Raw genomic sequence first — 27,953 nt, 5'->3', positions numbered from 1 at the left:
AAGGATTATATTAAATTTATTAGTTAACTTAGGGAGTACTGACATCTTCGTGAAAACTATCCTATCTAGGAACATGTTGTGTCTTTATGTTCAGATCCAGTTTTATGTTTGTCAAGAGTTACAACATTTTAATCATATAGGTTTTATACATATATTTTAAAGCATATTCCTACTTTATCTTTTGTTACTATTAAAAATGGAATTTTCTCTTCCAGTATATCTTACTGGTGGTAGCTTGTCCATAGAAGGACTACTATTTTCCTTATATGAATTTTTATTTCCTATGATCATATTGAATTCTCATATTGTTTATAGTAATGTTTCAGTTGATTCTCTTGAGCTTTTTCCAGGAATATGTACATCTTACCTGCAACCAAAGATGGTTTTTCCTCTTCCTTTCTAATCCTTTTTTTTTTTACCCTCACATTGCTTTTTCTTGTCTAATTGTTTTGGCTTATATATCTAATACAATATTAAATAGCAGTGGTAGTGGTAGGCATCTTTTCTTTTTCTCACATTGCCTAGCCAACCTCCTGTGTTTCCCCATTAAGTAAGATAATAGCTTTGGACTAAAGCTATTTTTTCATGTATTTTTATCACGCTGAGGAAATATCCATTGATTCTTAGTTTAATAAGTGTTTTTATCAAAATGGGTTGTATTTTATCAACTGCCTCTTCAAAAGTAGAGGTTACTATATGATTTTTTTACTTGGATATATTGGTATGATAAACTAAATTAATAGATTTTCTAATATTGAATCATTATTCCTAATATTGAATCATCCTTGTATTCCTAGAATAAATTCTACTTGGTCATGACCTATTTTTCCTTTTTTTCCCATTTTTTAAATGAGATGCAGTTGACATATAACACTATATTAACTCCAGGTGTACAACATAATGATTTGATACTTGTAAATATTGCAAAATAATCACCACAATAAGGTTAATTAACATTCATTACCATACATAGTTAAGAAGTTTTTTTCTTATGATAAGAACTTTTAAGACCTCTCTTAGCAACTTTCAAGTATACTAGACAGTATTACTAACTTCAGTCACTATGCTGTACATTACATCCCTATGACTAATTTATTTTATAACTGGAAGTTGGTACCTTTTAACCCCCTTCACCCATTTCATCCATCCCCCATCCCCACCTCTGGCAACCACCAACCTGTTCTCTGTTGCTGTGAGCTTGGTTGGTTGCTTTTGTTTTTGTTTTTAGGTTCCACGTAAAAGTGATATCTTATGGCATTTGTCTTTCTTTGTGTGATTTAATTCCCTTAGTGTAATACTGTCAAGGTCCATCTATGGTATCGCATATGACAGGACTTCCTTCTTTTTTATGGCTGAATAATATTTCAGTGTGTGTGTGTGTGTGTGTGTGTGTGTGTGTATACCACATTTTCTTTATCCATTCATTTATTGATGGATGCTTAGGTTGCTTCCATATCTTGGCTATTGTAAATCATGCTGCAGTGAACATGGAAGTATATATAGCTTTTTGAATTGGGGTTTTTTTTGTTTGTTTGTTTTCTTCAGGTAAATACTCAAAAGTGCAATTGCTGGATCATATGGCAGTTCAATTTTTAATTTTGTGAGGAACCATCACATTGATTTCCATAGTGGCTGCACCAATTTACATTTCCACCCACAGTGTACAAGGGTTTCCTTTTATCCACATTCCTTGCCAACACTTGTTATTTTTTGTCTTTTTGATAGTAGACATTCTAACAGGTATGAGGTGATATCTTGTGGTTTTGATTTGCATTTCCCTAATTATTAGTGACTAGTGACATTCGAACCTTTTCATGTACCTGTTGGCTATGTGTATATTTTCTTTAGAAAAATATCTATTCAGATCCTTTGCCCAGTTTTTAATCAGATTGTTTGTTTTTCTGCTATTGAGTTTTAGGAGTTCTGTATAAATTTTGGATAATAACCCCTTAACAGATATATAGTTTACAAATATTTTCTACCCTTTCATAGGTTGCCTTTTTATTTTCTTGGTGGTTTCCCTCACTGTGCAGCTTTTTAATTTGATATAATCCCATTTATTTACTTTAGCTTTTGTTGCCTTTGCTTTTGATGTCAAATCCAAAAGATCATTGCCTAGACCAGTGTCAGGGAGGTCATCACCTATGTTTTCTTCTAGGAGTTTTATGGTTTCAGGTCTTCTGTTCAAATTTGTAATACATTTTGAGTTAATTTTTGTACATGGTGTAAGACAGCAGTCAAGTTTTATTCTTTTGCATGTGGCTGTCCAGTTTTCTCAGCACCATTTATTGAAGAAACTGTCCTTTTCCCATTGCATGTTCTTGGCTCCTTTGTCATAAACTAATATATATGTATATATTATATGTTTTATATATATATATATATATATATATAAAATGTTTATTTCTGGGCTCCCTATTCTGTTCCATTGATCTATTTGTCTCTTTTTATGCCAGTACCATACTGCTTTGATTACTGTGATATAGCTTGAAATGAGGATTTGTGATGCCTCCAGCTTTGTTCTTCTTTCTCAAGATTGCTTTAGCCACTCAGCTTTTTGTGGTTCCATACAAATTTTAGGATTCTGTGTTCTATATCTGTGAAAAATATCATTGGAATTTTGATAGGGATTGTATTGAATCTGTAGATTGCTTTGAGTAATATGGACATTTTAATAATATTGATTCTTCAAACCCACAAGCACAGAATATCTTTCCATTTATTTTTGTGTCTTCAGTTTCTTTCATCAGTGTCTTACAGTTTTCAGTGAATAGGTCTTTCACCCACTTGGTTAAATATATTTCTTCTTGGTTAAACTGGTCTTAATGCAATTGTAAATGGGATTGTTTCAGGGTGTCATTGTCTGATTTTGTTATCGTGGTAATACTGGCCTTGTAAAATGAGTTTGGGATTGTTCCCACCCCTTACAGTTTTTGAAAGAGCTTGAGAAGGATTAGTATTAATTCTTCTTTAAATGTTTAGTAGAATTCACCAGTGAAGCCATTTCATCCTGGGCTTTCGTTTATTCGGAGGTTTTTGATTACTGATTCAGTCTCCTTACTAGTAATTGGTCTGTTCAGATTTTCTGTCTCCTCATGATTCAGTCTTGGTAGACTGTAAGTGTCTAGAGATTTATCCATTTCTTTTTGGTTGTCCAATTTGTTGGCATGTAATTGATCATAGTAGACTCTTATGATCTTTGTATTTCTGTTTTTAATATTTTATTTTATTTTATTTTATTTTTAAATATTGAAATCAGTTTATTCAAAGTATAACATAAACATTGTAAGAAACATTAAATTACATGACTTTTATTTTCTGACTGCATTTAAATTGTATCCACTGGTGCTAGACTGTGAAGATTATTCACCTTTCTAACTCTTCCAGTTTCAGGACTCATAGTACTTACTAATGTTCTCAAAAGGAATGTGTTCACACCATGGCTGTGACATCTGCGTTATGATCTCAACTTTGACAGTAGGTTTACTGTACTGAAATTATGGCTATTTTACCCACATGGTCAATCAATAAAGTAACAACATTTTTAACAAGTACAAAACCCCCTGGAGTTTCATGAATTCAGTTATAACTTGGTCCATAGGGAAAGTCATGGTGATTATAGCTCTAAAATACAATTATCACACTGCAACAATAGACCTTCATGCAATTGATTAGAGTTAGGTAATAGCTGCCTCTTTAACCAAGCACAAGCACTCTGGTTTCTCATAGTTACAACCACTTCCTGACTCTGAGGTCTGTGTTATTTGCTATTTGTCACTCAATTTGAGTTGTTAAACTCAGCCTGCCCAATCCCTGTGGGCATCTGAGTTTGTCCCTGCTATTTAGCCTTGACAAAAAAACATCCTGCGTTATCTTGCAAGTCCTCTCCTAGCTCTTGATTTCTCTCATATTTCTTGAAAAGCTTTGGAAAGGACCCATGGAAATATGACGGACACTCACATAGCCAGCCAGACCAATGGCCTCAACCCATGCCATCAATGGAAACAACTATTATACTTAAGAGCATTCTTTTCTCATGTCTGACATGCAAACATCATGAGGTCAATATGTTACTTTTAAATGCCTCATTAGAGTCATTTCCACTGACCACGTATTTTCCAAATGCCAAATATATCAAGAACCTTAATTTTTAAAGGCAAAAATTAAGGAAGTTTTCTTGGTATCATGATGTTATAATCATTTATCATAACTTCACAGTCTGGGTAGGTATACAGTTGCCCAAAACAACTCAAAGATGAGGTCCTTATGAAATAAAGAGATAACAGGCTATGCAGAATATATTATTTTGCTGAAAGTCTATAGTCAGCCACTAGGTTCATATTTCTGAATGCCCAGCTTTCTCCTTCAGTGGTTTTTTTTTTAAATTTTTTTTATTAGTTTCTGCTTTATAACAAAGTGAATCAGTCATACATATACATCTGTTCCCACATCCCTTCCCTCATGCATCTCCCTCCCTCCCACCCTCCCCATCCCACCCCTCCAGGCAGTCACAAAGCACCTAGCTGATCTCCCTGTGCTCTGCGGCTGCTTCCCACTATCTATCTACCTTACGTTTGGTAGTGTATATATGTCCATGCCTCTCTTTCGCTTTGTCACAGCTTACCCTTCCCCCTCCCCATATCCTCAAGTCCATTCTCAAGTAGGTCTGTGTCTTTATTGCCATTTTACCCCTAGGTTCTTCATGACATTTTTTTTTAATTCCATATATATGTGTTAGCATACGGTATTTGTCTTTCTCTTTCTGACTTACTTCACTCTGTATGACAGACTCTAGGTCTATCCACCTCATTACAAATAGCTCAGTTTCGTTTCTTTTTATGGCTGAGTAATATTCCATTGTATATATGTGCCACATCTTCTTTATCCATTCATCCGATGATGGACACTTAGGTTGTTTCCAGCTCTGGGCTATTGTGAATAGAGCTGCAATGAACATTTTGGTACATGCCTCTTTTTGAATTATGGTTTTCTCAGGGTATATGCCTAGTTGTGGGATTGCTGGATCATATGGTAGTTCTATTTTTAGTTTTTTAAGGAACCTCCATACTGTTCTCCATAGTGGCTGTACCAATTCACATTCCCACCAGCAGTGCAAGAGTGTTCCCTTTTCTCCACACCCTCTCCAGCATTTATTGTTTCTAGATTTCTTGATGATGGCCATTCTGACTGGTGTGAGATGATATCTCATTGTAGTTTTGATTTGCATTTCTCTAATGATTAATGATGTTGAGCATTCTTTCATGTGTTTGTTGGCAGTCTGTATATCTGCTTTGGAGAAATGCCTATTTAAGTCTTCTGCCCATTTTTGGATTGGGTTGTTTGTTTTTTTGCTATTGAGCTGCATGAGCTGTTTATAAATTTTGGAGATGAATCCTTTGTCAGTTGCTTCATTTGCAAATATTTTCTCCCATTCTGAGGGTTGTCTTTTGGTCTTCTTTATGGTTTCCTTTGCTGTGCAAAAGCTTTGAAGTTTCATTAGGTCCCACTTGTTTATCTTTGTTTTTATTTCCATTTCTCTAGGAGGTGGGTCCAAAAGGATCTTGCTGCGATTTATGTCATAGAGTGTTCTGCCTATGTTTTCCTCTAAGAGTTTGATAGTTTCTGGCCTTACATTTAGGTCTTTAATCCATTTTGAGCTTATTTTTGTGTATGGTGTTAGGGAATGATCTAACCTCATACTTTTACATGTCCCTGTCCAGTTTTCCCAGCACCACTTATTGAAGAGGCTGTCCTTTCTCCACAGTACATTCCTGCCTCCTTTATCAAAGATAAGTTGACCATATGTGCGTGGGTTTATCTCTGGGCTTTCTACCCTGTTCCATTGATCTATCTTTCTGTTTTTGTGCCAGTACCACACTGTCTTGATTACTGTAGCTTTGTAGTATAGTCTGAAGTCAGGTAGCCTGATTCCTCCAGCTCCGTTTTTCGTTCTCAAGATTGCTTTGGCTATTCGGCGTCTTTTGTGTTTCCAAACAAATTTTGAAATTTTTTGTTCTAGTTCTGTGAAAAATGCCAGTGGTAGTTTGATAGGGATTGCATTGAATCTGTAGATTGCTTTGGGTAGTAGAGTCATTTTCACAATATTGATTCTTCCAATCCAGGAGCATGGTATATCTCTCCATCTATTTGTATCATCTTTAATTTCTTTCATCAGTGTCTTATAATTTTCTGCATACAGGTCTTTTGTCTCCTTAGGTAGGTTTATTCCTAGATATTTTATTCTTTTTGTTGCAATGGTAAATGGGAGTGTTTTCTTGATTTCATTTTCAGATTTTTCATCATTAGTGTACAGGAATGCCAGAGATTTCTGTGCATTAATTTTGTATCCTGCTACTTTACCAAATTCATTGATTAGCTCTAGTAGTTTTCTGGTAGCATCTTTAGGATTCTCTATGTATAGTATCATGTCATCTGCAAACAATGACAGCTTTACTTCTTCTTTTCCAATTTGGATTCCTTTTATTTCCTTTTCTTCTCTGATTGCTGTGGCTAAAACTTCCAAAACTAAGTTGAATAAGAGTGGTGAGAGTGGGCAGCCTTGTCTTGTTCCTGATCTTAGTGGAAATGGTTTCAGTTTTTCACCATTGAGGACAATGTTGGCTGTGGCTTTGTCATATATGGCCTTTATTATGTTGAGGAAAGTTCCCTCTATGCCTACTTTCTGCAGGGTTTTTATCATAAATGGGTGTTGAATTTTGTCAAAAGCTTTCTCTGCATCTATTGAGATGATCATATGGTTTTTCTCTTTCAACTTGTTAATATGGTGTATTACATTGATTTGCCTATATTGAAGAATCCTTGCATTCCTGGAATAAACCCCACTTGATCATGGTGTATGATCCTTTTAATGTGCTGTTGGATTCTGTTTGCTAGTATTTTGTTGAGGATTTTTGCATCTATGTTCATCAGTGATATTGGCCTGTAGTTTTCTTTCTTTGTGTCATCCTTGCCTGGTTTTGGTATCAAGGTGATGATGGCCTCATAGAATGAGTTTGGGAGTGTTCCTTCCTCTGAAATTGTTTGGAAGAGTTTGAGAAGGATAGGTGTTAGCTCTTCTCTAAATGTTTGATAGAATTCGCCTGTGAAGCCATCTGGTCCTGGGCTTTTGTTTGTTGGAAGATTTTTAATCACAGTTTCAATTTCAGTGCTTGTGATTGGTCTATTCATATTTTCTATTTCTTCCTGATTCAGTCTTGGCAGGTTGTGCATTTCTAAGAACTTGTCCATTTCTTCCAGGTTGTCCATTTTATTGGCATAGAGTTGCTTGTAGTAATCTCTCATGATCTTTTGTATTTCTGCAGTGTCAGTTGTGACTTCTCCTTTTTCATTTCTAATTCTATTGATTTGAGTCTTCTCCCTTTTATTCTTGATGAGTCTGGCTAATGGTTTGTCTATTTTGTTTATCTTCTCAAAGAACCAGCTTTTAGTTTTATTGATCTTTGCTATCGTTTCCTTCATTTCTTTTTCATTTATTTCTGATCTGGTCTTTATGATTTCTTTCCTTCTGCTAGCTTTGGGGGTTTTTTGTTCTTCTTTCTTTAATTGCTTTAGCTGCAGGGTCAGGTTGTTTGCTCGAGATGTTTCCTGTTTCTTAAGGTGGGATTGTATTGCTATAAACTTCCCCCTTAGAACTGCTTTTGCTGCGTCCCATAGGTTTTGGGTCGTCGTGTCTCCATTGTCATTTGTTTCTAGGTATTTTTTAATTTCCTCTTTGATTTCTTCAGTGATCACTTCATTATTGAGTAGTGTATTGTTTAGCCTCCATGTGTTTGTATTTTTTACTGATCTTTTCCTGTAATTGATGTCTAGTCTCATAGCATTGTGGTCAGAAAAGATACTTGATACAATTTCAATTTTCTTAAATTTACCAAGGCTTGATTAGTGACCCAAGATATGATCTATCCTGGAGAATGTTCCATGAGCACTTGAGAAAAATGTGTATTCTGTTGTTTTTGGATGGAATGTCCTATAAATATCAATTAAGTCCATCTTGTTTAATGTATCATTTAAAGCTTGTGTTTCCTTATTTATTTTCATTTTGGATGATCTGTCCATTGGTGAAAGTGGGGTGTTAAAGTCCGCTACTATGATTGTGTTACTGTCGATTTCTCCTTTTATGGCTGTTAGTATTTGCCTTATGTATTGAGGTGCTCCTATGTTGGGTGCATAAATATTTACAATTGTTATATCGTCTTCTTGGATCGATCCCTTTATCATTATGTAGTGTCCTTCTTTGTCTCTTCTAATAGTCTTTATTTTAAAGTCTATTTTGTCTGATATAAGAATTGCTACTCCAGCTTTCTTTTGATTTCCATTTGCATGGAATATCTTTTTCCATCCCCTTACTTTCAATCTGTATGTGTCTCTAGGTCTGAAGTGGGTCTCTTGTAGACAGCATATATATGGGTCTTGTTTTTGTATCCATTCAGCCAATCTGTGTCTTTTGGTGGGAGCATTTAGTCCATTTACATTTAAGGTAATTATTGATATGTATGTTCCTATTCCCATTTCCTTAATTGCTTTGGGTTCGTTATTGTAGGTGTATTCCTTCTGTTGTCATTCTTGCCTAGAGAAGTTCCTTTAGCATTTGTTGTAAAGCTGGTTTGGTGGTGCTGAACTCTCTCAGCTTTTGCTTGTCTGTAAAGGTTTTAATTTCTCCATCAAATCTGAATGAGATCCTTGCTGGGTAGAGTAATCTTGGTTGCAGGTTTCTCTCCTTCATCACTTTAATTATGTCCTGCCACTCCCTTCTGGCTCGTACAGTTTCTGCTGAGAGATCAGCTGTTAACCTGATGGGGATTCCCTTGTGTGTTATTTGTTGTTTTTCCCTTGCTGCTTTTAATATGATTTCTTTGTGTTTAATTTTTGACAGTTTGATTAATATGTGTCTTGGCGTATTTCTCCTTGGATTTATTCTGTATGGGACTCTCTGTGCCTCCTGGACTTGATTAACTATTTCCTTTCCCATATTAGGGAAGTTTTCAACTATAATCTCTTCAAATATTTTCTCAGTCCCTTTCTTTTTCTCTTCTTCTTCTGGAACCCCTATAATTCGAATGTTGGTGCGTTTAATGTTGTCCCAGAGGTCTCTGAGACTCTCCTCTGTTCTTTTCATTCTTTTTTCTTTATTTTGCTCTGCATCAGTTATTTCCACTATTTTATCTTCCACCTCACTTATCCGTTCTTCTGCCTCAGTTATTCTGCTATTGATCCCATCTAGAGTATTTTTCATTTTATTTATTGTGTTTTTAATCGATGCTTGATTCATCTTTAGTTCTTCTGGGTCCTTGTTAACTGTTTCTTGCATTTTGTCTATTCTATTTCCAAGATTTTGGATCTTGGAAATAGAATCTTGGCTCATCTTTACTATCATTATTCTGAATTCTTTTTCAGGTAGACTGCCTATTACCTCTTCATTTGTTAGGTCTGGTAGGTTTTTATCTTGCCCCTTCACCTGCTGTGTGTTTTCCTGTCTTCTCATTTTGCTTATGTTACTGTGTTTGGGGTCTCCTTTTTGCAGGCTGCAGATTCGTAGTTCCCACTGTTTTTGGTGTCTGTGCCCAGTGGCTAAGGTTGTTTCAGTAGGTTGTGTAGGCTTCCTGGTGGGGGGGACTAGTGCCTGTGTTCTGGTGGTTGAGGCTCGATCATGTCTTTCTGGTGGACAGGTCCACGTCTGGTGGTGTGTTTTGGGGTGCCTGTGGTCTTATTATGTTTTTAGGCAGCCTCTCAGCTAATGGGTGGGGTTGTGCTCCTGCCTTGCTAGTTGCTTGGCATAGGGTGACCAGCACTGTAGCTTGCTGGTCGTTGACTGAAGCTGGGTGCTGGTGTTGAGATGGAGATCTCCGGGAGATTTTCACCGCTTGATATTATGTGGAGCTGGGAGGTCTCTTGTGGACCCGTGTCCTGAAGTTGGCTCTCCCACTTCAGAGGCACAGCACTGACTCCTGGTTGCAGCACCAAGAGCCTTTCATCTACCCGGCTCAGAATAAAAGGGAGAAAAAGTAGAAAGAAAGAATTATTAGAAGAAAGAAAGAGAGAGAAAGAAAGGAAGAAGGAAAGAATGGAAGGAAGAAAGAAAGGAAGGAGGGAGGGAGGATGGAAATAAAGAAAGGAGGGAGAGAGGGAGGAATGAAAGAAAAAGGAAGAGTGAATGGAGGAAGGGAGGGAGGGAGGGAGGAAGGAAAGAAAGAAAGAAAGAAAGAAAGACAGGAGGGAGGGAGGAAGGAAAGAAAAAGAAAGTGAAAGGAAGAGGGGCGGGAGGGAGGGAGGAAGGAAAGAAAGACAGGAGGGAGGGAGGGAGGGAGGAAGGAAAGAAAAAGAAAGAGTGAAAGGAAGAAGGGAGGGAGGGAGGGAAGAAGGAAAGAAAGAGAAAGAAGGAAAGGAGGGGCGGAGGAAGGGAGGGAGGAAGGGAAGGTAGGAAAAAAAGAAAGAGCAGGTAAAGTAAAATAGAATAAAGTATGAAATATAGTAGCGTTATTAAAATTAAAAAGTAATTATTGAAAAAAACGGACAGATAGAACCCTGGGACATATGGTGGAAGCAAAGCTATACAGAGAGAATCTTACACAGAAGATTACACATACACATTCACAAAAAGAGAGCAGGGGGCAAAATCAAACATCTTGCTCTCCAAGTCCACCGCCTCAATTTGGGATACTTCGTTGTAAAAAGAGGAAAAGGGTGAGAAGTCTGAAATCTTGCTAAGTCCACCTCCTTAATTTGGGATAATTCGTTGTAAAAAGAGGAAAAGGGGGGAAAGTCTTAAATCTTGTCCTCAAAGTCCACTTCCTCAATTTGGGATGATTCGCTGTCCATTTATGCACTCCACAGACGCAGGGCACATCAAGTGGACCGTGGAGCTTTAATCCGCTGCCTCCGAGGCTGCACAGAGAGATTTCCCTGTCTCTTCTCTGCTCTCACAGCTCCCGGGTCTCAGCCTTGAACCTGGCCCCGCCTCTGCGCGTAGGTCGCCGGAGGGCGTCCGTTCTTCGCTCAGACAGGACGGGTTTAAAGGAGCCGCTGATTCGGGGGCTCTGGCTCACTCAGGCAGAGGGGAGGGAGGGGCGTGCAGTGTGGGGCGGGCCTGCGGCGGCAGAGGCCGGCGTGACGTTGCAGCAGCCCGTGGCGCTCCGTGCGCTTTCCCGGGAAAGCCGTCCCCGGGTCCCGGGACCCCGGCAGTGGCGGGGTGCACAGGCCCCCCGGAAGGCGGGGCGGACAGTGACCCGCGCTCGCACACAGGCCCCGCGGCGGCGGCGGCAGCCCCAGCGTCCCACGCCCGTCTCCGAGGTCCACGCCTTACCCGCGGCTCGCGCCTGTCTCCGGCGCTTCCCCAAGCAGCCCTCTTAATGCCCTCTCCTCGTGCACCAGGAAACAAAAGGGAAGAAAAAGTCTCTTGCCTCTTCGGCAGCTCCAGACCCTTTCCCCGGACTCCCTCCGGGCTAGCCGTGGTGCACTAACCCCCTCAGGCTCTCTTCCTGCCGCCAGCCCCAGTCCTCTCCCTGCGCTCCGACTGAAAGCCGATACCCGAGCCTCAGCTCCCAGCCCCGCCCGCCCCGGCGGCCGAGCAGACAAGCCTCTCGGGCTGGTGTGTGCCTGAGGGCACCGATCCTCTGTGCCGGAATCTCTCCGCTTTGCCCTCCGCACCCCTGTTGCTGTGCTCTCCTCGGCTACTCCGAAGCTTTCCCCCTCCGCCACCTGCAGTCTCCGCCCGCGAAGGGGCTTCTAGTGTGTGTATAAACCTTTCCTCCTTCACGGCTCCCTCCCACTGGTGCAGGTCCCGTCCCTATCCTTTTGTCTCTGTTTATTCTTTTTTCTTTTGCCCTATCCAGGTATGTGGGGAGTTTCTTGCCTTTTGGGGGGTCTGAGGTCTTCTGTCAGCGTTCAGTAGGTGTTCTGTAGGAGTTGTTCCACGTGTAGATGAATTTCTGATGTATCTGTGGGGAGGAAGGTGATCTCCGCGTCTTACTCTTCCGCCATCTTCCCAGGGTCCAATATTTTATTTTTATATTCCCTAATCTTCCCTCTGTGCTCTGGGAAACTTTTTTACTTTATCTTCAATCCTTCTATTGATCTTTCTTTTTAAGAGGGCAATCACATTTTTTTTAACATCTTTATTGGTATACTTGCTTTACAATGGTGTGTTAGTTTCTGCTGTATAATAAAGTGAATCAGCTATACATATACACACATCCCCATATCTCCTCCCTCTTGTGTCTCCCTTCCACCCTCCCTATCCCACCCCTCTAGGTGGTCACACAGCACCAAGCTGATCTCCCTGTGCTATGTGGCTGCTTCTAAGAGGGCAGTCACATTTTAATTTCCAGCGAATCTTTCTTTTCCCTGCTTTTCTTTTAATTTCAATTTGTTCTTGTTCTGTGGCTTTATTGACTTTTCAGATATCTCTGGAAAACATTAATTATAATTATTTTAAGAGTCTCTTTGGTTCTCTTGGTTATCTTTGTTTCCTTTGGTTGAATTATTTGTGTGTTCATCTTGGTCCTTTTTTCTTTTACTGTTGATTATCTTCAAACGCCTGGAGATTCTTGGCTGTTAGTGTACATTTAAGAATAAAAAATGAGATTAATCAGTATACATAGCTGGCTTGAGTTTCCTCTGTGATGGTGTAAATGGTGTTTGTTTCTCCAATAGGCTTCTTCCCTGAACGGGGGCGGGGGGTTAATTGGTAACTTTAGGTATATTAGCACGGTGTAGAACTGGCAGGCTTCTCTCTGTGGGCCTGGAACAGAACAAGCCCATCCCACACACCACCCTGGCCTAAAGTTACAAAGAGGGGACTTCACTCGAGAGCATCAGTACCTATACAAAAATCTCTCTCTCACACTCACTCTCACTCACTTTCTCTCTTTCTTTATCTTTCTCTCAATAAACTGTTCTATTTTTAGCCTTACACTTTTTATCTTGGAATAAACACCAGGCTGTTTCTTTCTGCAATGCTGAAGAAGGAATGAGAGTGGAGAGCTGACGTGCACAGATTTTCCATACAGTCCTCCAGTTAATTGCTTCACTGGGTGATGTACTCCCCACCAGTGTTTTCTGTTAGGAGGCTTTCCCAGGCTTCTCTGTCAAGAAAATCAGCTCATCATCTCAGCTGTGTATTCTGTTTTCCGCGTTTAGAAATTCGTTGATAACCCTGCTCCAGTGTTGTCTCATACCCACTTCTCCCATTGTCTTTATCGCTATTCCTTTTTCTATTTCTTCCCTTTCCAGTGGAGTTTAGTGGAGAGATATATTCTGCCATCTTGAATTATGGAACAGGATCCATTTAAAATGTATATTAATTTCTGCCTGAAAATATCATTTTCAGTGTTCTTAAATCAGTATGTGACAGCTCAGTGATGCAGAAGGTGAGGAAACCATTTTGATCTCGAAGGGTCTTCACTGGTACTGATTCTCACATTTGTACAGTATTTGTGTCTGTGTTTGAATGCTCTGTCCTCCCATCTTAGATGAGGACCATATATGTCTTCTGCTTTTTGTTGTTCCATTACATTAATAACAGGATACTTTGTACATGGTGAGTAATCTGTTAGTACTGTTCAAGGCCTCTATTGCCAGGCAGGGTGCTAGGTCCTGAAGATAACAAAGGTAAATAAGGTATGGTCCTTGTTCTCATAGACTCATGGGACCTGGCTTCTAGGTGGGTAAAGAGGCAAGTACTTATGATACAATGTAATAGATACCATAACATAAAAAGAGCTATTCTTATGGCACATAATGAAGCAAGTAGGTACTGAACTAACAAACAAGAGGATCCTCAGGGAGCACCTATGCTTTTTATTATATTAATCCATACCTCAGTCAGGTTTAAGCTAATGTGATGTTTGAGATTTCAGGAGCTAAATAAACTTTCCTCTCCTACAGTTTTGACACATGATGAACTCTAGCACCGGCCTGTGTAAGAAGAAAGTATGTCAAGAAATCTGCCACCTGCTGGGGAAATGTGGAACTACTGCTAAGACTTTTGCAAGTTTCATTAAGGATCAGTGACATATTCTTCAATTTATTTAAAAATACATGTGTTTAATGTATTGAATAAGTTTAAGTTATATAAGAAATGGCCATTGAGTATTTAAAACTAGATTGTTCCTCTTTCTTGATTGCTTAAAACACTGTGTTTTCACCAGTTAAAGTGATAATTTTGCCAGATAACCAAGTAGAAGAACATATCTGACTAGCTGGTCCTCATGGGGAATTAGCAAACCATCTACATGTTTGGATATTCCAGCTCTATGTGCATCCATATTTCTTCATTCAAAAGATGCTTTTAAATTAGAGAAATCTATTTTGTGTTTCTTCTTCTGAGAAAGGACTCATGGTTATCTCTGAATAATTTTTTTTAAAGTAAGCCCATTTATACCTTAACTGTTGTTTTAAAATGGAAGTAGTGTCACACTGTAATTATTTTGTTTATCGTAAACCATATGATGTTTTAATCCTATGCAGTATTTGTATTTTTTTAATGTTTCTAATTTTTATTTCATAAAATGATATTCATGGGCTTATGGGGTATATATGTATTCTTTTAAAAAAAGAACTGGCTAGTTTTATAGAAACTTAGTTAAGAGTGTAAACAGTTTGTTTTCCTGTTTTATATTAATAATAGATGAATAGGAATAGTAAATGTTCAAAAACTATCCAACTATTCTAGAATTATAGGATCTTGGGACTGGAGAAGACCTCAATGTCATTTGGACCCTGTCCCCTGAAGAAGCTGATTGAATGGGGCTGAGGTGAGCGTGGGACATCATGATTGTCTAAGAAGCTCTCCAGATGACTCCGGTGATAAGTGAGGTTTGAGGAACAGCCCCCCTTACAAGGCCCTGCCAGGTGGACCCTCAAGCCATCTTGGAACCTTCCAGGGCCACATGGAACTGTCTGCCTCTGGAGACTGGCTGGTCCATCTTTGGACAACTCTGTACAGAGTTCCACAGTGAGCCCGAAGCTGTCTACTGGCAGTCTCTACTCTCGCTCCTTTGAGCCCTTCTGAACGAATCTAATCCTTCTCGATTGGATGGCACAGCCCACAGAGCATTTGAAAACAATTACTTTGCCCCCAGCAGCTTCATTCTTCCTAATGAGAGATCACAAGGCCTCTCCCTCTCCCTGTAACCTTCCCTTTGTTACTTGTTTGGGTTTGTCTGTGATAAAATGGAGTGCTCCAGGTGTGGCCTGGAATGGAAGTAGATTGTTCCTGTGGGTTCCCAGGGTCCTAAGGGATGCTGTCAAAAGCTTGAGTGGTAACTTGGCCTGGGGTGAAGACCCCAGTTCCATGGGGTCTCTGGCTCACTCCTCTTTGGAGTCAGGGCTTGGTGAGAGGTAAGAGTCTCTGTAAGCTTCTAGCTTAGGCCAGATGCTCCAACCCAGCTACCTCAGGTCTGCTGTGGTGCTTTAGGCAGAAGCCCCAGCTGACTGTGAGATGGTACTTCACTAGGTAATGGCACCTGATTTCCACACTTATTACTAACTACCATCTCCAATATGCTAGATTCTGTACCTCATAGAATATAAGCTAAATTGCAGAATAATGTAGTTCGTAGCTTATGATTTGAATGGCTAAATTTACGTTTCGTTTCCAGATGAATGATACCTTATATCTAAAAATCCAGACTTATAAATATTCCTTTACAGGGAGATTCTTTTATAAAATGGCTAATTTTTACGTCAAGTGCATGTAGAGCGCAGCGCCACACACAGCTCTCCCCTCCTCGGGGACGTGCTAGGGGAACGGAACCGCAGCCCATCTTGGAGCACAGGGCAGCACTCGCAGAGAAGGCCACCAGCTCCGCTGCCCTGAGGGTGCTGGAAGGTAGCCCGAGGCCTCCCACATACATTCCTGACCCTGAATTCTGGTGTTCAGGTGCAGGCCCTAGAGCAAATTTTAACAAAAATCAAATCCTAGGAGAGAGCAAAGACAAACGGTATTGCCCATTTTGAGAAGTTACAGTCCACTTCTCCTTCCTCCTTCTCAGAGGAAAGCCGGAACAGAGCATATCTGAGAATTAGGAGATTTTGAGTTTTAACCATGAAAAGACATTTAAGTTTGGGGTATAAGTTTTGGTATAAGGTAAACCCAGAATATAAGACTGAAGACAGTCCGAAGTCTTCATGCCTCCCAGATGCTTTGGTACAAGTGGTTAGAAGTTGGAAGTGCCCATCCTTCGGCTCCAGTTATCCTCAAGTTCAGGGAACAATGAAGCTCCTAGAGGGAGAGAATAGAATACTTCCAGGAAGCACCACAGGCTGTCATCCCTTGTAAACAAAAGTCAGCCAACCCACCACTGGTGTGTAGGCTTTCCTTTGTTTTCCCACAGTCTGCTTCCGCCAGAAAAATGTTTCCAGTTTCGTCCAAAGGCCAATAATCCAGGTCTTCCTAATCTGAACAAATCCAACAAATATTTAAGTACCTACAGTGCGCGAGGCTGTCCTTTTGAAGTTACTAGGCCAGTTTAAGTGGCATTCACTATCCAAATGAAAATGCTGGGCAGGGAAAGTGTCAGAAAGGTGTGAGAAAGTGACATTTAGGATGCAAAGGGAAGCAGGAGGAAGTGCACTGGGCACAGACTAGCAAGGGGGTAGTTTTGTTCCTTTGAGGACGAGGAGGAGAGGAGGGGGTGGGGAGGTTGGAGCCAGGTGCACAAGGTGACGTAGGGGAGTTTGTCAAGTACGTGGAGAGCTTTGGTGATCGGACCCTAAAGTGCAGTGAAGGGCTCTCACATTGATCAGTGTTAATCCAGAATCTCTCCGGGAGTATTTCTATGCCTGCATTGTTTCCTAATAGTTGTTATTTATTCATAACATCATTCCTGACTATATCGGGTAAAAGCTCTTGGATAAGGACAAATAGCCTTATTTGGGATCTGATGATGTGATTTTTCTTCATTGCACAGCGTCCGAGACAAAATTCCCCTGGCCTAAGGCCATGTTGTACAGAGCATTCACTGCATGTTGACCTACCAAGAGGAAGAGAAGCTAGTTTGCCTGCACTAAAATCGTGCCACTGGAGAATGAGGTCTTCCCACTTTTATGAGGTTTTAGTAACCTGAGGCAACAAAAGTATAAACACTGCAGGAAATGCAACAGGTGGTACGTGTGAAGGAGTATTAATAAAATCCTAAGAAAACTGTAATACAGTGAAGGATTGTTAGAAGAGTTATCCTTTGCTATCTTTAAACAATCTTTCACAGAGAGAAAAATCACATCCATTTAGGGCAACCAGTCTTAAAAAATCCATTACACAGATAAATACATACATACAAATGAGACACTATTCTTATAGAAATCTCCTGTAAGCGCAGGGAAACATGCAAATAACAGACTTAAATCCGCCAAGAAATGCTGCAAGCGGTGGTTTCTCCTTCGTGCTTTTTAACAATGTTCAATTCCAATTTCCTCAGGAAGACCTTGGAACTCCTTTTGCCAGTGGCCCTTCCACATCCAGCTGCCCGGTCCCGCGTGATATTAGAACTGGAGGAGATGCTTCTCCCAGTAGACTGACCTTAGTGACAGTTGGAAATGTGTTCAGAACAAGACTGCAACCTCGGAGTTGTCGCCTGGAGGCCTCCTTGTTAGAAACTGAATCCTAGTGTAAGGCAGTGACAGGTGACTGTGCATCTCACGCTTCTGTTGATCACCTGTTGATCTCCAAGGACGGACTGACTCGGTGGATAGAGGTCTGCAGAGCTCAGGGTCTCTGGGGTGTGACCTATGTGCCTTAAGATTGAAGTGACTGGATTTCTTGGGCGTGAGGGTAGGAGGGGGAGGGGATCAGGGCTTACAATCCCCGAGGGGCTGGCGGACTCGGCTTTCCCCTCCCCTCCTGTGCGCAGGCAGGCGGCCCCCAGGCCTGTTGCAGGCACTTGCAGTATCTTCAGACGAAGGCTGACTGATGATGTGTTGCTAAGGTGGGTATCATGATTATTAAGAATGTGGAAACTGCTTTCTGGGAAAGTTCTCTAAGTATTCTAGCTGTCCCGTAGTTTTAGGACACGCAGAATACACGAAGCAAGCTCCTTGTGTTTGTAGTTAGAGATCTGACTGAGATCAGCCGCAGTGTCCCCACCACCCCTTTCGGAACTTTTAACAGAAATGTGCGTGTTATGATATAAAAGGGAAAGTCCTCAGAGCCAAGCTAAGTGTTAGATTTTAATGGTACTGAAAGTGAAGAACCGGCCACCTGTTGAGGCCCCGCTGTCCTAGGGCCTCGGGGGGCTGGGTGACGCGTCTGTGACCATTTCTGCTTTTTGCGCTCCTCCTGCAGCTCGTGTCCAGCAGGAACCCTGTCACCTCAGTAGCTGATTACGTGTAAAGCAAAGCTGGAAAACAGACTTCTCCACAAGACTGAAAGCAAGAAGGTACTCATTTGACCATAAATATTTTTATTAAATGTGAAAATACACGGGCATAAAAATAGTACCCCTATTTGTAGACATGTCTGAGACCCATTTCAGTTAATGTTCGGTGGTGTTTTTACTAAGACACTAAATTGAGATGGATTAAGTTACTTCGTCTTGTCTCGTTCAAACCAACCACAGTAGGAGTAACAGCCTAACTCACCAGACATCTCCAGTTTTCCCCTCCCCTGGGCTCTGCCTTCCACTGCACGGAAGAGGTTCAACCCACAGAGGCACGAAACAAAGTCTGTTTACTATACACAAAGCCACGCAGTGGCTAATTTTACTCTTAAATCATTCAGCAAATGAGATCATTAAACAAAACTCATTATCCCCACCTATTAACATCATTTGCAATTACAGAATAAACTCTGCTACTAACAAAAAAAGGAATGAACTGATTTAGAATAAGGATAATTGTTGGTAAGTCAGCATTTGCCTTTCTCCTTTCTTATAAACATGGAAAAGTCAGCTACATTCAACGTAGCTGCGTGAATTTCTCTAGGTTAACCATTGGTGTGTACTCGATGAAAACTCTGCACAGGGCCTGTCACCGGTGCCCTGTCCCTCTAAGGAGGCACAAGCCTGACTGAGGAGACGTTTTTAACTAAGCATCTCGAGCCCTTTTTTCATGGTAAATGTCACATACAACTTCTGACCAATGTCATGCTTTAAAGGTGAAATCTTTCATTTTCCACCATGAATAGAAAATGGTGCCAACTTAAAACTGCGATTCTTTTAGCTTTTTTCCCTCATACTTGGTTATCAGTAGTATTTTTCTCTTAAGCTGTGGGTAGTTTTTACACTCCATTATCAGAGTCCCAAAAAGTTCTGTTTTCATACTGATACTTAAACTTTTAACACTGCCTAAAGAGAAAAATGTTTTAAAATTAGTATTGTTATATCCAATTCACATTAGTAAACTATTGAAGTCGTTTTCCAGTTTTCATTTATCCATGTTAAGAAAGCACAAACTTTCAGAAGTGGGCATTAATTTATCCTCTCTTTTTAGAACTTTTTCAGGTTTATAGGCTGATGTGTTGAATACTTGTTGCTGTGGAAAACTATCCATTTACAGGCCAGCGATACTTCACTTCCGGCGCTCACTGAAAAGGGAGGGAGGAGTTTATCAGGGAACGTAATACAGCCAAGGCTGGGCGCCCCGCTCATTTGGCTTTTCCAGAGAGCGCCACACGGGTTACCCGGCACCCGCAGGAGCGGTGGCGACCTCCTGCGTCAGGCCGCCAGGACGGACGAGTGTCCCTTTGCACTCCCAGCGCTCTCCTCGGTCACTCTGAAGGAAGCGTGACCACCTTCCCAGTCACGCGGGTGCCAGAAGACCGCAGATGACCCTCACGGCTGGAAGTTAAAGGTCGTTCTTTTCTTCGTTCCTTAGCAGAACAGCAGAGCCCAGAGGATTGCTGTTCGCGGCGTTGGCACCACACCTGCTTCTCCGTCTTCACTGAAAACAAGTGACTCTGCACATTTCCACTGCGATGACTAAAGTCCGTCCATGGTAAGGCTTTAGGAACAGGATTTATAGTTATTACAGGTGGAGAAAAAAGTGAGGCAAACAGCCCTCTCGGCGGCAGGGTGGCAGTCGGCGAGGTGGCAGGTGCCCAGGACGTGTGGCCCGCCTCCAGCCCTGCGGACTCCTTCCGGCTCCTCCTCGCTGGCAGCCTTGCACCCTGTCCTCCGGATAGAGCGGCAAGTGGTTTGATATTTCCCTCGTTCTGATTCTGTGTGAAAACTCTTACTTGTACAAGTCGGTAGAGGCCGTCGCTAGATTTCAGAGAGTTCACAGTGACATCATATATGAAAGAACCAGATTGAAAAAAAATTGCTGATGTAACTAATGAAGTAACAAGATTAAACAAAAATGAATTTCCCTTGTAAATTACTTTCACACTGGCTTGAATTTTGAGACATTAAAACAAAATGAGAGCTGCAAGCTGTTTGCTAGTTTTCAAAATGCAATCTTAAGTTTATTGGTAAGAAATAAACTTCTAAATAGATGCAGAAAGCACTCACGTGTTTTGTCCATCTCAACTATATGTTCTGTCTCAGTTTAAACAACTTTTTTCCACGCATGTTTCAGGATGACTGTAGAAGAAAACGATTTGTGCTTGGTTGGCTGTTGTGGATATTAGCAGTCAGGACGGTCCCCGCAACTCAAAGAAAATGCTTGATTTCCTAAAAACAATATATTAAGCCTTTCCTGCTTAAATTGCTTCAGAATGCTCTGAGGCAAAAACAAAAACCTTTCCAGAATGTAATAATTTTTATCTGAAGTAATTTTCTTAGATTTTAAATGCAGCATCATAATTCCATAAACATGTCATGTTCCTGATTAAAGTAACACTCATTTTTTTTTTTAGGGAAAAAATTATCCAGTATATAAAGAAAGACTGAATAGTTCATTCATTTCTCTTAAGAAGAAGGTATCCCAAGAAGAGATGCCATCTTGATAGTGGACATACAGCTGGAGCTAACTAGATCTGTAAACCTGTTTTTTGTTGTTTTTTTCTGGCAGAGAACATCCAGAGGCATCAAGGTCTGAAAAAGGGGGCAGGCCTGCTATTTAATGCCCACCTCAGAACAGTCCCACACGGGCACCCACGGGCCAGGTAGGCCAGGACCTAAGAGGTACTGTCGGCTGTATTTACTAAAAGTGGGAAACATGGCGTTCTGTTTGTTTATGTTGACTGAGCGACTTTACATTTCTAAGCCAATCCTGTTACAGGAAATGCTGTTTAACTCACAACTTCAGTTGTTGTTAAAGTATTTCATTCTGCACTACAGCAATATTATTTTAAATACCACTGCTATATTATCTGAACCTATTTTACATATTACTTTTTCGTTTGTTCTGTTTCATAGTAAAAGGGCCAGTAGGATTTACAATTAATTCTATTTCAGTGATTTTCAGTACTCCCCTGCAGGTACTGAACAAAAAAACATACATGCTTAACATCAGTCCAAATCTAACCCTGGCTCCAGCGACTGCCATTCGGTAGCAGGTTTTCTAAAAGACAGGCTCTGCCCACCTTCCATGACAGCCACATTCATGCTCGAAGAGAGATGGGAATGCAGGTGGAAATCTAACATTTTTACAAATGACTGGACTGACCAGGATCTAAGTAAGAACATACAGCTCAGAACGTTCATTCCTCTGGGAGAATCCTGACACCACAGCTCCGCCTCACAAGTGCAGGCTCTGACAGACACGTAAGCAAGGATGTGAAGAAAAGAATTTCCACGTGCTCCAATGTAGAAAAATACAAACTCTGCGCGCCTGTCTCAGACTCCTTCGTCCCGACGTTCACAGCCCAGACGCAGGCTGCTCCGCCAGACACAGCACCGTTACCCTGCCTTCCTGCCCTCACAAACCCATCAACCTCAAGTCTAAAACGGATAAGAACAGATATTTCCTGTGAAAACAACTCTTTGGTCATGGACAAACTGAAAGACTGACATTTTTTTTCATTAAGATCCTGGAACAAGGTTTTTTTGTGTTTAATCTTTAAAAAATGAAGAGCAGAAAAACAGCTGGTTTAATTGAAGTGGAATTTAAATCTAAAAGGTCCGCCTGAGCTGAAGGGATTGAACCCTTGCCATGAGTTCCAGCTCCTGTGGAAAGGGTTGCCGCCCCCTCCTTGTTGGCTTTCTGCATCCAGGGGGTCTTCTCCGTCGTCAAACTTCTTCCTCATCTCTGTAAAAGAAACCAGCGAGCTAAGAGCCAGGCGCTGCCAGAGGTGTGGGCCGAGGCGGGGTCTGAGGACCACACCCCTCGGTTACCGAGACAACCGTGACCGACTGATGCTCAAATCCAGCCTCCCGCTCCCACCCAGACCACAGACTCGGTTTCAGCAGAAACCAGTCACGGAGAAGGCGGTGAGGTTCAGGGTTGAACATGGACATTCACGCAAGTCCGGACGCCCTAAAGCTTCTCTCCTCACAAGAAGCCACCCAAGGAAATTCTTCTCTGGGAAAGCCGAGGCAAGTTGCAGGGAAGGAGCCCTCAAAGTCACGCACGCCCTTCTGATCACACGGCCGTGTTCACCGTCCTAACCCCAAGCATCAAGTCAACCCAGGAAGCGTCTGGGGCCTCGGCATTAAATCTAAACAGAAGGAAGGCTCCCCAGACCTGAGGGAGGGAGGCGCCTTATCGTACAGGCCGGGAGGCCACCTCCACTGCTGTGCCCGTCAGCCCGGAGCGAAGCCCGTGATGAGACAGAGGCCGGTGCAGACACGTGGGAGAAAGGGACGCTGCAGGCAGCAGACGAGCAAGCTAATATCCTCAGAGATGAGGAGCAGCTGTCGTCTTCACAGTAAGGACAGGCGCTGAGAAAAAGGCGCGGAGGACAGAAAAGAGCTCCTAGTTATCAAGAGCGCGGCTCCCTTCTCGAGGCACGCGGCTCTGCCCGCAGGCCCCCTGCTCCCCTCAGGGCTCGGCTCCAGAGCGCCTCACCTGCCCGCTGCACACACTGAGAGGACACAGCCATTCACGGGCATCGACATGTGCAGAATAAAAGAACAAACAGTATGTATCCTCCTGTACTGGTTCAGTAACTCCTCCCTCTCTCCCTGGACTATAAATTACTTCAGAACAAACATCATTTACTTTCAATTCCATAGCATAAGTAGTTCAGAAACTTGTCAAATGGGCATAAAATGCGATTTCCTTCTATTTTGTTAAATTTGTCTAGCTCAAGTCATAGTTTCTGCTCCCACTGACACGGAAAGCCACAAAAAAGCAGTGGGTAATAGCTTAACATGAAATTCCCTCTGGAAATGTCAAAGCATTGCTCGGTATTACCTAAATTCTTAAACTGTCTCCCTCTTATTTTCCAGGTCATTTTAGCTTACGTGAAATAACATTTATATCAACCAGTAAATCGAATGACCATCAGAGTTAGAGCACGATCCCTGGGGAGCCACCCTCAGAGGGCAGGGCAGGCCCTGGGCTGGGTATCTGCCCCGTCCCACCACTGCACACTCCTGCCTGGCAGTCCATATCCTAATCAAGCTCCTGTAAGTTTGGTATAAAAATCCACATTGATCTGTGAAGCTGGAAGGAACAAACCTAAGAGGATCCCCCTTGTTGTACCTGCATATCATTGGTGGAAAAACCTGAGGCCCAAAAAAGTTCTAGGAACTTATTCAAAGAGAGGTAAGAGTCACCCTCAGGCCTTCTGATTCCACACTTGGTGGCGTCTCCACTGCACTGTGCACATGAGGGTCCCTAGAGTCTGACAAGGGTAGTCATGAAAATGGGCTTCAGGGACCATCGCCAGCTCCCGAGGTCAGCCCCAGGGGGCCCACTCGTGACACGGCCTCTAAGACGGGCAAAGGAATAGAGGTAAGAAGTTGCCAGTCACTGACTCGGCCATTTCAAGAGAACAGAAACATTAAAGCAAACAATACCTGGATCGGAGAGGACTTCTTTAGCAGCTGCTATGTCAATAAACTTTTTCTCGGCTTTTTTCTTTTCTTCTTCATTCTGGAAGTTATCTGGGTGCCACTGCAGTGCTAATTTTCGGTATGCTTTAATGATTTCTTGTTTTTTGGCATTTCTGAAGGGTGGTAAAATTAATTCATAATCATTAGTTAAGAAGTGTCCAACATACTGCCAGGAGGAGCCAAAAGGGGCAGTGAGGGAGATCCCACTGGCAGGTCAGCTGCCCGGTTTTCTGAATACGCATCGTAACCGGCTGAGCGTCATCCCCAGCGCTCCGCGTGACCCTTACGGTCGCCAGGCTTCCTGATGTCAGAATCTCACCAGGAACAAATTTAAGTGCTCCTGAGCTTTACAATTCTCCCTTAAGAAAACTGCATTGATGCATCTTTAAACTTTCTGAATTTCCAAACTACCATGACTCGATTCTTGGCATTAAAAGAGACAGTGACTCTTTGAAGCCCACTTTGTATTTTGCTCCTGGGTTATTAGCTTACTCATAAAGAACAAAGTTTCAGACTGTTGATTGAAAGATTGATGGTTCCCCTGTTCAGGGAAGGTGGGTCTAATATAAAAGCAGGTATTGAGTAGATTACATTCTCCCTGTGCCTTCAAGTTCATTCTGAAAGTGCCACTTTATTTTTAGGCCTAAAGAAGTTATCTTTTCCCCAGCCCCTCTCTCCCTCCTGTCCCCACCAAAAGAAAGCTCACTCCCACCTCTTTACCCTTCTTAAAAAATCTAGGCCCAGGACCTATTCATGCCATAGTGTCCTTTCTTTGTCACCAACTACTAATTCTCCACCGTTGCATGACTAGTCTCTATCAAAGAAATTTATCTGTAATATATTCAAAACAGCTTTATGATATTCAAGATGGTTAGGGTTTCATCTATGACTGAAATTACCTAAGAAAAGGAAATGAGTCAGAGGGAAAAAAAGAGCAACAATTAGCTTTAAAACAGTTGATTAAAAATAACAATGTGAATTTTAGATTTATAACTCACCTTTTAACTCCCAAGATTTTATAATAATCTCGTTTCTGTGACTGTTTCAGTAGCCTCTGTGCTTTCTCTAGACCTTCTCGAATCTGCTGGTCATTCTCATTGTGTTCCTGAGCAGTTTCATAGTCCTGAATGGCTGTCAAAATATGTTGAAGACAGTGCTGTTAAAATGAATTAAATGCTTGTGACCTTTACATACCCTGCAAATGTGACACTAAAGCCACCATCCTCAACCCCTCCCTTTGCCATTACTAAGAGCCTAAGAAGTGATATCACCTTAATAATTTTGTTCAAAACCACGAAAGGCATAATTAAGGCTGAATTAGGTAGCCTACTGCTCCCGTTCAGTAAAAGCCACACTGCTCGTTTACCTGCCCACCCTCCCACATTATCTTCCCCACAACTGTAAGGTGTCTTAATATCAGCACTTTACGCAAAGCAATGAAGTCCCTGTTGCACAGGAAAATAAGACAGCAGCAAAGAAAAGCTCCGTGGGTAGCTATGGGGCCACGGCTCAGAAGGGTGAGAGGCTCAGAGGCCTGGAGAAACCCTCAGCAGTCAGAACGAGCAGTTCACCCACAGGTTTCAACACAAACTATTACAAACCTGATTTTTTTTTTAAGTATCAATCAAAACAGAAAGACACATACAGTCCTGGTATGGGAAGTCTGATGACAATTCACATGGCATCTTTCTTTTCATATTATTTTAAATATTTAGACAATACAAGGCCTCTGGATATCTAACGTCATGCAGAGCAGAGGCCTCTCCTTAGAAGGACCTGCTGGCAAGCCTGGCCCTTGGCGGACGACCGTAAGTTGGATTTCAGCAGTGGATTTCACCCTTCCCTGATAAGAATGGCTGGCCTACCTAAACGGTTTGTATAAACAATGTGGTTTATGCTAAACATCTCGCCTTGTGGGCATTCTGGTATGGGCTAGGCAGAAGGTGCCTACCTGGCCAGCCCCCAGTAAAGACCCTGGGCGGGCCCTGGTTCTCCGAGGAATTAAGCTTGTCTTGCTTGATTTCACAGACTCTTGGAATCTTCCACCCGGTTTCCTCTGGATTTCACCCATGTGCCTTTTCCCTCTGCTGATCTTGTTTGTATCCTTTCATTAGGATAAATCTTAGCCCTGAGAACAACTGTGTGCTGAGTCCCAGTGTCCTCCTCCTGAATCACCTCATCTGGGGGTAGTAATTTTTCTCACTGTCCTCCTTGGACAGAGAACTTAAATCAAGGATTGTTGGGTTCAAATTCTCATTTTTTATGGAAGTGCATTTTCCTGTAGGAAAGCCATCTCTCTGGACAACAGGCCTGAGCATTCATCTTGGCAACTGCTAATCCTGGAAGGGGTTTAGAAGGCACCTTGGGCAGGTTTAAAATGAGAAAGATATTAGGATAAGGTGGACAAATTTAGTTAGCCTGCACTACATAGAAAAATGAACCAACATTACCTTCGGCTCATGGGGGATGGGGGGACGCTTCAAGCTATTATCCTAATTCCTGCCTCAATGCATTAATATTAAATAGTAACATGAAACATTAATATTACTGTCACTCAACCAACAGTGACATCATAAAATACCTTTCCAATTTAGCACACAGACACAAAACCATTATAAGTAGTAGTGAGGTGTAACTTGCAATACGCATAGCACTTGATACCACAACCTAGTAAGGAAATACACTTGAAATTTAGTACAAGGGGAAAATGTTTCAATATACTCAATTTTTCTACTTATGCAAACCCTACGTTTAAAACATGTTTTCATTCTTAAATGTTCAGAGTATCTTCCCCAAAGCAGTCTTCTGTCTCCTATCTTTCATTAACACTTAAGGTAGATACATTTTTCCCAATACAGGAAAGATATAAAATTATAAGTTGTTTCCTAAAATTCACGATTACAGGTAGTTAACTAATCAGGAACTTAATATGGATGATGTAAGACTTTCCATGGACATAAACTAGACAGCTCATTCTTAGTTATATTTTCTCATAGTCCACTCTCTAAGGGGGTATCTTCAAAAAGAAAAAAGTAAATGACACCCAATTATGTTCCATATTATATGTCCCATATAACTGAACAGCTGTAAAGATTACAATAAGCCAGAAATATTAAGGTCCTTAATGAATAGTATGTTACATATTAGCCAAATCATTTTCTAACCTCTGAACCTAAAAACTCTGATCCTTCCCAAATTCTTTTTCTTCCGTGTGCCCCTCACCCAGTTCTTAAGGAGCAGTGCAAACAACCAGGGCAAGATGGCAGACAGTAAGTAAGTACAGGAATTTCCTGTCTTCTATCCCACAAAAATGACAAAAAATAATATAACCATGGCAGCCCTGAAAACTACAGCAGACCAGAAATTTTGACAAATTTCTGGAAGAGAGAAGGCAAATAGGATCACATTAATAACGAATAAACCTGATAGAACCACAATCCAAATACGCACTGAAAAGAGGCCCTAGCAGATTTGGAAGCTGTTCTTTTTGGCCAAGGGTTCTGAGTTTAGCAAGCGGGAGGACCTTTAAGGCAATCATCAGGTTACTTCGCGAGATGACTAAGCAGTGGCTGGGCAGCCTCTGCCCCCGTATGTGGAGCAGCTGGCTGCAGCATTAACCCCAAGCAGGGCCCAAGAACTCTCGTCTCTAAGCAGAATAGAAAATGCGCATGTGGAAGGCCCCTGACGTGTGCTGCTGGGCCCAGGAAGAGAAGCAGGGCTGAGCCCACGGGTACCCAAGACCTCCACAACAGGTCTGCAATAAACACAGGAAAAGCAGTTCCACCCAGAATTTAAACACCAAAGGACTCCACCTGGTAAGTTAACTGTGTCAAGTCCTGCTCATTTTGGCAACTGGGCAGGATGACAGGCACGTAGGGAACGTCTTCCTGTGAACAGGTCCCACCCACTTAAAGCCAGCGTGAGCTCCCCAATGCGGAGGAGCATTCGAAAAGACAGATACACACAATACGCACAGCTGCAAATGGCTCCCCTCTCCCTCACACTCCATTACTCCATTAGCAAGCCCCAACTCAGCTTCCCTTCAACATCCATCCAGAA

At 41.7% G+C, this 27,953-nt stretch overlaps 2 protein-coding genes and 1 long non-coding RNA gene across 3 annotated transcripts in view; 2 read left to right on the top strand and 1 right to left on the bottom strand.

The window, feature by feature from the left end:
• UGGT2 (UDP-glucose glycoprotein glucosyltransferase 2) overlaps positions 1-14,490 on the top strand; it is a 180,283-nt gene extending 165,793 nt beyond the window's left edge. The window contains exon 39 of the mRNA XM_081215000.1: positions 13,903-14,490. Coding sequence (XP_081071126.1) covers positions 13,903-13,925 — 23 coding nt within the window. The 3' untranslated portion in view covers positions 13,926-14,490. The remainder of the gene's footprint in view (positions 1-13,902) is intronic.
• A 33-nt stretch (positions 14,491-14,523) lies between these two features.
• LOC308605231 lies at positions 14,524-20,311 on the top strand. Its single transcript, XR_014013653.1, has 2 exons — positions 14,524-14,771; positions 17,436-20,311. It is a non-coding gene; the product is annotated as an uncharacterized lncRNA (long non-coding RNA).
• The window catches only part of DNAJC3 (DnaJ heat shock protein family (Hsp40) member C3), a 94,840-nt gene continuing 85,286 nt past the window's right edge, over positions 18,400-27,953 (bottom strand). The window contains exons 10-12 of the mRNA XM_081215001.1: positions 24,893-25,025; positions 23,859-24,007; positions 18,400-22,143 (exon numbers count right to left, since the gene is read on the bottom strand). Coding sequence (XP_081071127.1) covers positions 21,986-22,143; positions 23,859-24,007; positions 24,893-25,025 — 440 coding nt within the window. The 3' untranslated portion in view covers positions 18,400-21,985. The remainder of the gene's footprint in view (positions 22,144-23,858; positions 24,008-24,892; positions 25,026-27,953) is intronic.

The sequence above is a fragment of the Mesoplodon bidens genome, assembly GCF_964165515.1.
Source record: "Mesoplodon bidens genome assembly, chromosome: 17".
Lineage (NCBI taxonomy): Eukaryota > Metazoa > Chordata > Mammalia > Artiodactyla > Ziphiidae > Mesoplodon > Mesoplodon bidens.
This window is presented reverse-complemented; position numbering and strand designations above follow the sequence as displayed.